This window comes from Bos javanicus, chromosome 20 (assembly GCF_032452875.1).
Source record: "Bos javanicus breed banteng chromosome 20, ARS-OSU_banteng_1.0, whole genome shotgun sequence".
Taxonomy (NCBI): Eukaryota; Metazoa; Chordata; class Mammalia; order Artiodactyla; family Bovidae; genus Bos; species Bos javanicus.
The window spans coordinates 29214699-29228015 of NC_083887.1; the positions used below are offsets into that span (position 1 = coordinate 29214699).

General features: G+C 34.6%; 1 protein-coding gene across 1 annotated transcript in view; it reads left to right on the forward strand.

Moving 5' to 3' along the window:
- Positions 1–13317, forward strand: part of HCN1 (hyperpolarization activated cyclic nucleotide gated potassium channel 1) — a 466192-nt gene that overhangs the window by 237241 nt on the left and 215634 nt on the right. The window contains exon 3 of the mRNA XM_061393578.1: positions 7045–7206. Coding sequence (XP_061249562.1) covers positions 7045–7206 — 162 coding nt within the window. The remainder of the gene's footprint in view (positions 1–7044; positions 7207–13317) is intronic.

Sequence of the window (13317 nt, forward strand, 5' to 3'; positions counted from 1 at the left end):
AGATAGTCTTCACACAACCATCATTAAAATAAGGTTTAAAGATCCATCATACAATATGTGTTTGTTTTTATTTTCTTCATTTCTGTATTTTAGTAGTTGCACAATTTGTATATATTGTCTACATTTACAGTCATTTGAAATTTGTAAAAGAGGAATAATGATCTTAAATTGCTTAATTTTAATTAATTTCATTTTTTTCTGTAGTACTAATCCATTCAACTCTCTTCTTAACAGGGTCATTTTCAATATTCATTCGTAATTTTATTTTCCCAATGTGTAAGCTACTTCTTATTAAAGTAAATTATGCAAATGGGGATTATGCTTGCTCTTTCATTTCTCTAGGGCCCTGTCCAATAATTAGATGTTCTGTTACACTATGCAGTCCTCATATAAGTTAAAAAGAGGTACCATTTTTTCCTAAGGAGTTTTAAAATGTGATGATTTGGATATATTCAATTAACAAAATGTAACCTATCATAAGCATTTTTGTTTCTGACCTATTTCCATTTGTGAGATTATATTGAGTTTAAATTCCAAGGAAAATGAGTGATCTTAGAAGAAATGCTTCATCTCAGTTGGGTACTCATTAACACTGACCCAATTATGCAAATTCATTGTTAGAGGAGTAACCTCTGTGGGAGAAAAAACAAATTTTGCTGAGCAAAACTCTGTACCACTAGACATTGTGCTTCCATTTTCAAGGTTTGTACTTTCATAGTTTACACAGTAACTGTTTCTTATCATTGTTTCCTACCAAAAATCTTCAAAGAATTCATATTATTATATTACTTTTCCCATGTTTTCTTCATAATTCATAATGTCTGCTTTTTCTCAGGCTAGCAAGGCTAACAAAGAACAATTTATGCATGAAGAAATACTTTTTCTAAATTTTGGGGTATAAGGAATTAAAATCCTGTGTAAAAATATGTACGATAGGAAATGGCTGATATATTTTACAGTATCAAAGAAATGAAACAAATTCCTACAATCTAGTCAAGCTAGACTTCGATAGTGATAGTCAAGTTTATCTTAGTCAAGATAAAACATAGTTAGAAAACATGACAATTTTTTTACGACAGCAATGGCTAAAATTTATTTCTTTTTCATTATATATAAGGAGAAACATATATATATTAATTAATATATATATGTTTGTTAAAGAACTACATGGATATGCTCAAAATAAGACGTGCAGAGTCAGCTGTGTATTTTTAGTGACAATGACTGATGACTAACACAGTCTATTCCATACTATACTTCTGTAAGTATGTAGTTGTTCTGACTATATAAGTACTATTTAGTTCACTGTGCAGTCATGTGGTAAGAGATAACCTTCTCTATAGCTGCAATGATAGGATATCTGTACAACTTCAAAAAGAATGCTCAAATAGATGCACATACTTTTTTAAAGTTTCAGTTCCACATGTAGGGAAATGGAGTTAGCTTTAAATATCTCTAAGTTCCCCTAATATGTGGGGAGGAGAGAGAGGGAAGAAGCACAGTGTAGCTATGACAAATATGTCCTTCAGGAAATCAGATTTTGCACCAGGTGGTAATTTGCATGTGTAACTATGGAAAGAAAACCAGTTTACCCAGTACAGCAGGTCAGATCTCTTTCTGTCTCAAAGTTTCAGTGAAGAGACTTTTTTGAGAAGATGAACCAAGAAGGCTATAAAGGAAAAAAAAAAAAGTAGGAAAGTACCTGGGAAGTGAAGATTCATTTTCAATTTAAAACATTTTACCTGTGATGGATTCATTTTGATATTTGGCAAAACTAATACAATTATGTAAAGTTTAAAAATAAAATAAAATTAAAAAAAAAACATTTTTGAGGAGATGAGAAATTTTATTATTTCTAAATATGTGGAGTATAATCAATGTAGAAGTTAGCAATTCTGAAGAAAGCATAATCTAGTAGTTATAGTAATTTGACATTCCTGAGACATCCAAGAGGATTTGCAGTTGGCTGTTATTACAGATGTCTTTGCTTTTAAATTTTAATTTTGACATTAATTCGTTTTTTTCAGTGTTCAACAAAAATGTCCACTCATAGATTAAGAGCTCTGAACTAATTATTTAGGCTCCTGAAGAAGAAAAGAAGATCAGATTAATATCAAAAGACACATCTTTTGATACTAGGAAAAAGTCAGTAAGAAAAGCTGTTGATATATGTCTGTTGGAAAGCATGAGGGATCAGAGGTGAGGGACCTGAGGCATAAGAATGTGTCTCCTTTGGAAAGGTAACATTTAAACTGAAATTCAGCAGCATGGTCACAGTCTTTGGAAACCTGAGAAACGAGGGGAAAATATAAGATATTTTGGTGGTAAGAGGGAAAAACATAGGTACTAAGAATAAAGAAGTACATAACCATAGCTGAAGTCTTCAGATAGGGTTACAATCCTCTAAAAAATATTAAACAGAATCTACAGTTTCCTACCCAGTAATTTTCACTGGCTTAGGTATAGAAAGTGGCTGTTTTGATTATTCAGAAATTGACATTTTGCAGAAAAAAGACAGTGGAAAAACACAGCCTTTAATAAATGGAGATGTGTGGAGAGTAGAGGTTGAGAGGTTGTTAAGATGCTAGAAAGGAGGAGAAGGTACAGGTGGAATAGCCAAATAGAGTGGGCACTGAAGAGAAGGAATTTTTTTTTTTTTTTTGCTATGCCTAGAAAAATAACTATCTGAAAGTGGCAAAGGAGACCTGAGAAAAAGAGGGCATCGTCATCAAAATCTAAGGCTTATGAAAGAACTGAATCAACTCTATTTGAGAAAGTTACCAGAGACGCTGAGTCTTTAAGGCGATGATGAGGTGCAGTCATACATCTCAGGAAAAGTAGAGGAGAGGAAGAATTCTATAATGAGGCTGAGGGTATGAGAGAATTCATGGATAGTGTAGGAGTTTGGAAGTAACAGTGGAAAGAAGAAAGCACCCCCCCCAAAAAAAAAAAACACTCAAGAGCATGAGGATCTGATAATAGGTAAGGGAAACTGAGGAGGAGGTAACTGCATTTTGACTATGGACACAGACTGATAAGGATGAGAGGCCAATTGGTTGACTTTTCTGAAGGTTATGGGCTGGCCATTCAAATAAGATCCTGGTTAGAGTAGGAACTGATAAAATTACTCCAATGACTATAGTCATTGTCAGTGTTCAAAAAGACCTCTGTGAAGCCTACTCTTCTCTCATATACCAGATGAAACCTTCTGCACTTTGCCTAAAGCATGGTAGGCTAACCTGGATAACTTTCAAGTTAAGAATTACAAAAGGTGCAAAAGGACTCTTAAAATTCTTATTTTACTATTGATTAGGACTACCACATATTGAATTCTGGATATATGTTAGGTGTGAAATGAACTGAGTAGCTAATTATTTGTGTTCTTATATTCTTTGTCAACATGACATGGAGATTCTCCCATCTTAAAAGATGTGACAGGTTATGCAAGTACAAATATATAAAGATAAACCAAAGAACCTGACCTTATTTTAATACCTTAAAAATAAGAATGTTCTGTGTCAAGAGAGCCTCTTCTGGCCCATTTGATTTTCTTAACGTTACAATAATAAGAATTCTGAAAGCATATTTGAAACCTTCAATTGATAACTGAGATCACAGAAGCAACCTAACCTCTAAATGATTCCCATCTGTGAAACCAAAAAGAAGAGATCAATATATCCCATGAGAAGTCTTGAATTACTCTTGATGATTTTTTGGTTAAGTAAACCATAGTAAAGTGAATCAAATACTTAAGGATAGGTTAAGACTCACTGATTTCATAGATGATTATTAGATTGAGAGGACCCTGAATTCAACTTATCAAGTATGAATATGGAAGCTCTGTGGAATTACTCTGCTAATTTATGGATATATGCATAGAGCACAGTCTACGATTTGACCTTTTTAAGAGCAGAGTGGATTATGCATTGCTCCTGGGGAAAATATTACAAAAAATTATACTTCTGGTGGACAATTATGCAAATATTAGGGCAGGATTTGGTATTCTGAATCAACTTATCTTAATCAAATATTCTTCCAGCTATTCTCTCTAGAGTTATTAGACTCCAACTGGACAGAATTCTAGAATGATAATATTATAAAAAAGAATTCAGTGAGTATTTGTAACCAGCTCATTCCTCACCTTGAAGTCATATGAACAACATAATGTTCTGATCTGGGCAAATGTAAAGCACAGTAGTCTTCCACTGACTTATTTTGTAGTTTAGTTTGGTGAAAATAAAATTAAAGCACTACCTTTAAAATGTATTTTGATTATTTTTTATTCTGCTGACTCATAAGTACCACTTTAAACATATTGCTAGTGGGTCAGAATGGTCTGTCTTTCTGTTACCCACAACTCTGGAAATCAAATCAGTTTCAAATTCAGATTACTTGGATGGTAGCAAATAATGACTATTTTTTTTTAATTCCTATCTTAAAAGACAAAAACAAAAACTTTACACTCTCAAAGTCACAGAAGGTTACTTTTGCTGTTATTATTAACTGTCTGCAAAATTCTCATTCATTCATTTAACAGTTCACTGAGTAGCATCTATAGTGTTGTTTTTGTGTTTTCTGGCTTTCATGCAGTGGCACTAAGAATAAATTTAGATAGGAATTTATCACTTTAGAATGTCTACCTCATAGATGCAAAAAAACTGAAAATATTAATCATTGATGTTAGCCACTTGTTCAAGAAGTTGAGTAAAGTTTTCACTGAGACTTACCCTACAAGCTGTGCTGTGCTTAGTCACTCAGTTGTGTCTGACTCTTTGTGACCCCATGGACTGTAGCCCGCCAGACTCCTCTGTCCATGGGGATTCTCCAGGAAAGAACACTGGAGTGGGTTGCCATGCCCTTCTCCAAGGTATTCCCAAACCAAGGATCGAACCCAGGTCTCTCGCATTGCAGGCAGATTCGTTACCACCTGAGTCACCAGGGAAGACCCTTAGACAATAAGAAGTTGTGGCTTTGTTTAAAGTAGACCGGGTGCTTCCTTCTCTGGTTAGCGTGACTGTCTGCAGACATATGTGCTCCATAAGGAAGCAGTCTTCTCATTACAAATCTTCTGTGAGCAAGGTTTTAACAGGGCCATTAATAATCTACCATGATTCAGCTATCCCACTTCTGGGTATTTATCCAAAGAATATGAAAACCACTAATCTTAAAAGATATATGCATCCTATATTCAAGCAATATTATTTATAATAACCAAGATGTGGAAACAATCTAAGTGGCCATCCATGGATGAATGGATAAAATATATGTGGTATACAAATACAGTGGGATACTGCTCAACTATCAAAAAGTTGAATTCTTACCATTTGCAACAACATGGATGGACCTTCAGGATATTATGTCAAGTGAAATAAGTCAGATGAAGCAAGATTAATACCATATTATTTCATTCCTATGTGGAACATAAAAATAAATAAATAAACAAAAAATAACAAAACAAATGAACAAACAAAGCAGACACATAGATACAGAGAAGAATAGGTGTAACCAGAAAGGAAATAGCAGGGGATAGGCAAAATGGGTGGAGAAGGCAATGGCAACCCACTCCAGTACTCTTGCCTGGAAAATCCCATGGACGGAGGGACCTGGTAGGCTGCAGTCCATGAGGTCGCTAAGAGTCGGACACGACTGAGTGACTTCACTTTCACTTTTCACTTTCATGCATTGGAGAAGGAAATGGCAACCCACTCCAGTGTTCTTGCCTGGAGAATCCCAGGGATGGGGAACCTGGTGGGCTGCTGTCTATGGGGTCGCACAGAGTCGGACACGACTGAAGCGACTTAGCAGCAGCAGCAGGCAAAAAGGGTAAAGGTGATAAACTTTATGGTGATGGATGGAAACCAAATTTTGGGGATAGACATGCTGTAATCTATACAGAAGTAGACATAAAATGTCATATATACGAAACATATGTTACTAACCAGTGTTATCTCAATAAAAAATAAATATTAAATAAATAAATAACTATCTCAGCAACTGTTCACATGTGAAGTTTATACCTGCTGAGGTGATTTAATTATAAGAGCTCAGTTCAGTTCAGTTCAGTTCAGTCTCTCAGCCAAGTTCGACTCATTGCAACCCCATGAATCGTAGCACACCAGGCCTCTCTGTCCGTTACCAACTCCTGGAGTTCACTCAAACTCCTGTCCATCGAGTTGATGATGCCATCCAGCCATCTCATCCTCTGTAGTCCCCTTCTCCTCCTGCCCCCAATCCCTCCCAGCATTAGGGTCTTTTCCAATGAGTTAACTCTTCACATGAGGTAGCCAAAGTATTGGAGTTTCAGTTTCAGCATCAGTCCTTCCAATGAACACCCAGGACTGATCTCCTTTAGGATGGTCTGGTTGGACCTCCTTGCAGTCCAAGGGATGCTCAAGAATCTTCTCCAACACCACAGTTCAAAAGCATCAATTCTTTGGCAGTCAGCTTTCTCCACAGTCCAACTCTCACATCCATACATGACCACTGGAAAAACCATAGCCTTGACTAAACGGACCTTTGTTGTCAAAGTAATATCTCTGCTTTTTAATATGCTGTCTAGGTTAGTCATAACCTTCCTTCCAAAGAGTAAGTGTCTTTTAATTTCATGGCTGCAATCACCATCTGCGGTGATTTTGGAGCCCAACAGACAATCAAATTGGGCCCAGCCAACTACACACAGTCCTGCATACATCAAAAGTAATACTGCATACATTATGGTGGTTTTTTTAATCAGGTAGATAAATCAGGATGGAGCTACATGGATTTGACTATTTTTAATTAGCCTCTTTTATTAACTGGTGTCAAAATAGCCAAATTTCTGTGTTTCTTCCCATGTTAGGTTTTGAGATATCTCCAAAATGTGAGATCACTTTAGAACACACAATGTTAAATGTCAGAAAGGGAGACAGTTTATGAAATTAATTCTGTGAGCACTATATAATAGAGTTAGTATATAAATCTAGCACAGATAGTCTACTGAAATTGGTAGTATTCTTAACTTTAAAAAAAATTGATTATAAGAATTGATTTTATTTTGGTCAACAGATTTTCCACATGACATATGATCTTGCCAGTGCTGTGGTGAGAATTTTTAACCTCATTGGCATGATGCTGCTCCTGTGCCACTGGGATGGCTGTCTTCAGTTCCTGGTACCACTGCTGCAGGACTTCCCACCAGATTGCTGGGTGTCTCTAAATGAGATGGTTGTAAGTAATTCATATTACTTTATACTGTGTTTTCTACATTTTGCCAAAAAAGTTCTAAATATTTATGTTAGAGTGATCTAATTATCCTCCTTAACTGGTAAGATAAAATTTTGCTTCTGTGGATATAAAATCAGATGTTATGTTCCTGTTTCTACAGCTAAATTTTATTTCCAGGAAATGTTCCATGGGGTGGGGGTGGGGGTAGTGGTGTGTATGTTATAGCACCTATTTTTAGATCTTACTCTGTGTATACTGAGACATTTTATTTCAAAGGTACACATCCAAACACACACACACACCCCCCTAAATCATAGTCCTATGTTCTTTTAAAAATGCCTATTACTTAGAATAACTTCTTCTCCCTTTCAACATGATTTTAATGTTTACTGTGCTCAAGACATGTAATTTTAAGTGTGGTTAAACATGAAGACATGTTACATGAGTATGAAAGCAAATGAGATATGTATGACATGCAATGCTATTTCAGATAGTACTTCCATCTAGTGAAAATATCATGAAAAGATATCCCTTTAAACTTTACCATAGAAAGATGTAAATATAAAATAAAAATCTGTGAAATAGAAGTTTGATTTCCAAAGTTAAGTGTACTTAACTTTATTTTAATTATAAGAGCATACATTTTGATATAAATACATAATTCTGCACTCACAAAGAACTGAAACAATGGTGAATATTTTTATGATATATATTCACAAAGATTTGTTTTCTCCTTAAGTTCTTATATTTTCTTTTTATATTATATTACATTTAATAAAGTATTAGTTAACTGTGCATTAGAATTGCCTTCTCTTGTGTTTCACATTTTATAAGAGGCAAATTTTATGAGACTTTCACAAAATTTTAACTTTGGCATAAGTCAAATACCCTCCTCTTTCCTAGACTGTTCTGTTATTAACCATAGTTTATTATTGTGGAAATGACACTGACATCTTAACATACATTTTTATCTCCTAAAAACTGAAGCTCAGGCTTTGTGTTTGAAGGCTAGAGGGGTTTATAGCACGTGTTAAGAAGAATGTCTTTTCTTCTATCTTTTGTGTCTTATTCCTATGTGTTTTCCTCCCTACTTTCTTCCCTCCCTTCCTTGCTCCATTCTTTGTTCTTTTCACTCTTTTCTTTGAGACTTAGTGTCCACCTGGATCTCTCCTTCATTTTATTTATATTTGCTTAAAGGTCTCTGCCTTACAGAAGCCTTCCTTCCCTCACCACCCTAATATATTACTCAATTGGTTTATATTTTATCTTTAAAGAATTTAACAGCAGACACACAAACACACATGGGCCAGCACAAACACACATACATTTGTCACTTATTATTTGTCTGCTTCCCCCACTGGAACGTAAATGCTAATGCCATTAGGTCAACGAATTTGTCTGGATTTTGTTCTATACTTTATTTCCTGTGCCTTGAACAGTGCCAGACACAATAATTTGTTATAACCTAATTACTTATCATCAAAAATTAGAGAAATGTTCTAGATGTAACTTCTGATATCTAAAAAATAAATCAAGGAGTTTGATCAACTCACTTTTTAAATCTATGTTTTCTCATTGATTATTGATGTCATTTTTCTTATCACTGAAGAAGCAAAACATAAAGACAATACAAAGAGAGTAGGGGGTGAGGGAAAAAACAAAAGCTCATATAAACTCACTACTGACTGAATGAATAGTTATAAAAAGCACTAAATAACACTGCTGCCAAAATATGATTCATCATTGACGCCAACTAATATTTAAGTTTGCAAATAATTTTCATTTTAAATTCTCTCTAGGTATCTTCCAAAAATAGAAATTGTCATTATTAAAAGAGTAAAGGGATTATTTTTAGGTATCCATAAATGGAATATAATTGTATAATTATAATGTTAGGAAATATACTACTTAATATGTGTAGTGGTAAGCACATTTAATGAAGAAAAATTGTAATGTCTTACTCGTTTTTCTTTAAATACCACTGGATGTACTATCTGGGTCTGTGTGTGTATTTAATCTATCAGAGTCAAACTTGTTACATTATGATGTTGAACAAAATACTTTTCCTGGGACATCCTGGTGGCTCATTGGCTAAGACAGTGAGCTTTTACTGTCAGAGGCCTGGGTTCTATCCCTTGTCATGGAACTAGATCCCACATGCTGCAACTCAACCTGATGCAGCCAAATAAATAAATTATTAAAATTTTAAAAATTCTCTCCTTCATTTGCAATATGCCTCTTCTAATTTTTTTTTTTCTTTTTGGCTACAGTTTTGCTACAAAATTGGCTCCTGTTTTCTTTCATATTTATTTATTGTATTTTCCATGTCTAACTCTAATGTAGAACATAGAAAATAATTGTCTTATGTTCAACTATAAAGACCAGAAATTTTTTCTATATTGTGAATATAAATGATATAAAGAGATAACAACCATAAAATATAATTCTTAGTCAATAGGGAATCTCAACAGTGTCATTTGACCTTGGAAATATGAAAGATGATGCTATGAACATGCTACACTCAAAATGCCAACAAATTTGGAAAGCTCAACAGTGGCCTCAGGACTCGGAAAGGTCAGTTTTCATTCCAGTTCCAAAGAAGGGCAAAGTCAAAGAATGTTCAAACTACTGCACAATTGCACTCATGCTAGCAAAGTAGTGTGTGAAATTCTCCAAGTTAGGTTTCAACAGTATGTGAACCAAGATCTTCCAGATGTTCAAGCTGGATTTAGAAAAGGCAGAGGAACCACAGATCAAATTGCCATTATCCTTTGGATCATTGGAAAAGCAAGAAAATTCCAGAAGAATACCTACTTCTGCATCCTTGACTACTCCAAAGCCTTTAACTCTGTGGATCACAACAAACTGTGGAAAATTCTTACAGAGACGGAAATACCAGACCACCTGACCTGCCTCCTAAGAAATCTGTATGCAGGTCAAGAAGCAACAGTTAGAACTGGACATGGAACAACAGACTGGTTCCAAATTGGGAAAAGAGTACATCAAGGCTGTATATTGTCACCCTGTATATTTAACTTGTATGCAGAGTACATTATGCGAATGCTGTGCTGGAGGAAGCACAAGCTGGAATCAAAATTGCTGGAAGAAATACCAATAATCTCACATATGCAGTTGACACCACACTTATGGCAGAAAGAGAACTCAAGAGCCTCTCGATGAAGGTGAAATAGGAGAGTGAAAAAGCTGGCTTAAAATTCAACATGTAAAAAGCTAAGACCATGGCATCTGGTCCCATTGCTTAATGGCAAATAGATGGGAAAACAATGGAAACATTGATATATTTATTTTCTTGGGCTCCAGAATCACTGCCGATGGTGACTGCAGCCATAAAATGAAAAGACATTTGCTCCTTGGAAGAAAATCTATGAGAAACCTAAACAGCATATTAAAAATCAGAGACATTACTTTGCTGACAAAGATCCATATAGTCAAAGCTATGGTTTTTCTAGTAGTCGTGTATGCATGTGAGAGCTGGAGCATAAAGAAGACTGAGTGCTGAAGAATTGATGCTTTTGAACTGTGGTGTTAGAGAAGACTCTTGAGAGTCCCTTGGACTGCAAGGAGATCTAACCAGTCAAATCTAAAGGAAATCAACCTTGAATATGCATTGGAAGGACTAATACTGAAGCTGAAGATCCAATTCTTTGAACACCTGATGCAAAGAGCTGACTCATTAGAAAAGCCCCTGATGCTGAGAAAGATTGAAGGCAGGAGGAGAAGGGGACAACAGAGAACAAGATGTTTTGATGGCATCACTGACTTAGTGGAGATGAGTTGGAGCAAGCTCTGGGAGATGGTTAAGGACAGGGAAGCCTGTTGTGCTGCAGTCTGGGGGTCGCAAAGAGTTGGACATGACTGAGAGGCTGAACAACAACAATGTTAAAGTTCTCAAAAAATTTTCAGCAAAACAAAGTATATTTATGTACAAAGAAAGTTATAAAGAAGTGAAAAGCCATTGTAAGAAAAAAGCACCCTATGTTTACATCATCATGCTTATAGTATACAAGCCCTAGCACTTTGAGAAATGCTATTTTATGTATTTCTTGCAGCATAAGAATGAGGTAAACACTGTTCTCCATTTTGCAGTTCAGAAATCTTTAGCGATTAAATCAATTAATCATTCTCACACCTTTAGTAGATTATAAAATCAAGGTTAGACTGCATATCTATTTGACTCTGTAGTTTCTGTTTTAAACCACATTTTAATACCTGATGTTATATAGATTATAGAAAATAGGAAAGAAAAGTTCTAAGAAAAAGAGGTCTGTAGTCACAGCACACCAATTAAAGTAAAAAGTCATTTAAAAATCAGTATTTGAACTCATGACAATAAAAAGTGGCAAGACTGATAAGAGACATAGCTGTAGAAAAACAGAGGTCAAATTGGGAAGGCCAAAACTGAGAAGCCAGATTAGGAGGATGCAGGACATGACTGGTACTAGTCATTTTGGGGTATGGGGTTAACAGCTGTGCTTTAACATTTGACATTGGTACTAAACAATTTAACATGATGATTATGTAGAATGTTGAGTGAATTCCTTATATCTTCTTTCTTTTTCATGTCATGTTCTTAAATGAATTATATTTTTAAATACTATTTTGAATCCTCTTTAACCACTTTTTCATTTATATCTATGTTCTTATTTACATATGTATAATATATATGTATTAAGTCTTCCTTACAAACATAAGCATGTATTAATATATCTGTACCCTTCTCTCTATATTTAAATCCTCCTTAATAATGTTTGCAGGCTTCCCAAGTGGCTCAGTGGTAAGAATCTGCCTGCCAAACAGGAGATGCAGGTTGGATCCCTGGGTCTGGAATATCTCCTGGAGAAGGAAATGGCAACCCACGCCAGTGTTTTTGCCTGGTAATTCCCATGGACAGAAGAGCCTGGAGGTTACAGTCCATGGGGTCACAAAAGAGTGGGATAAGACTTAGTGAATCAACAACAAATAATGTTTGCATCTTAATTTATATCCTTATTTATACATCTCTAGCTACTTATCCATATATGTGCTGTGATGAGAAATTCAGAGGCATTGCCATAACTATACAACATCCCTAACTGGTAATTTGTTCAGTAAATTTAGTGTTACATTAGTCTCTTTTACCCAGTTCCTTTCCAGTCCTTATAAATTCCACTAAAATTATTCCTTAAATGCTATTTTTTAAAAAGCCAACTGCTAAGCATCCTGGGCTACTTGAACTGATGAAGTAAGAGATACTGACTTACAAAAACCAACCTGAACAGGGATTAATCTTGCTGTTCATTTGTTATATTTGCTTTTGTTTCTTTCAAGAAATGTCTCATTTCTTGAAATTCATTCAAGAAATTATTTTTGCTTGAATCAAACAAAAATGTTTGATTTTTGTCTGGATGAAGATCTTTGATTTGCCAGGTCTTAATGTTTGATAAGATTAATTTTGAAAATCTTGTCATTCCCATGATACTTTGTGACTATGTGTTAGGTATATCAGTTATACTAATATTGTAACAGTTGATTTTTAAAGGGATCAGAGGCAATGGGTTTGGGGATTAAAATATGAAATATTATAAAATATTTATTTGATAATCTAACTAAAAAAATAAAAATATGTATGATATATTTGAACTTGCATATTAATCATGACATAATTTAGGGAATGATTTTACAGAATAAATAAGAATTTGCAACTAAGAAATACATTCCTATAGCAATGTTTCTCTAATTAAAAGTCTGAAGATTTAATTTCAGAGAGTATACAGGTTTTCTCCTAGAAATCTTATAAATAAATATATGGACACATGTTGGCAACAGTTTGAAATGTTTCAGTATAAACATATTATGAGTTTAGTATTGCCTGCCCAAAATCAACCTCTAGATTTACTTTTGTAGTTGAAGTGAATTGTGTCATGAATTGCTATATATAATAATTATAGCATATAGGTTTAATAAATAAGTGATCCATTTATAGTGGGTGAAGGCTAAATGACATAAAATTAGACATACAAATTCATCACCATAGACAAATGGAGAACTAGGTTTGAAAACGAAGTCACTAATCACAACACACATAATTTATGTGTTAAACTACATACTCTAGAA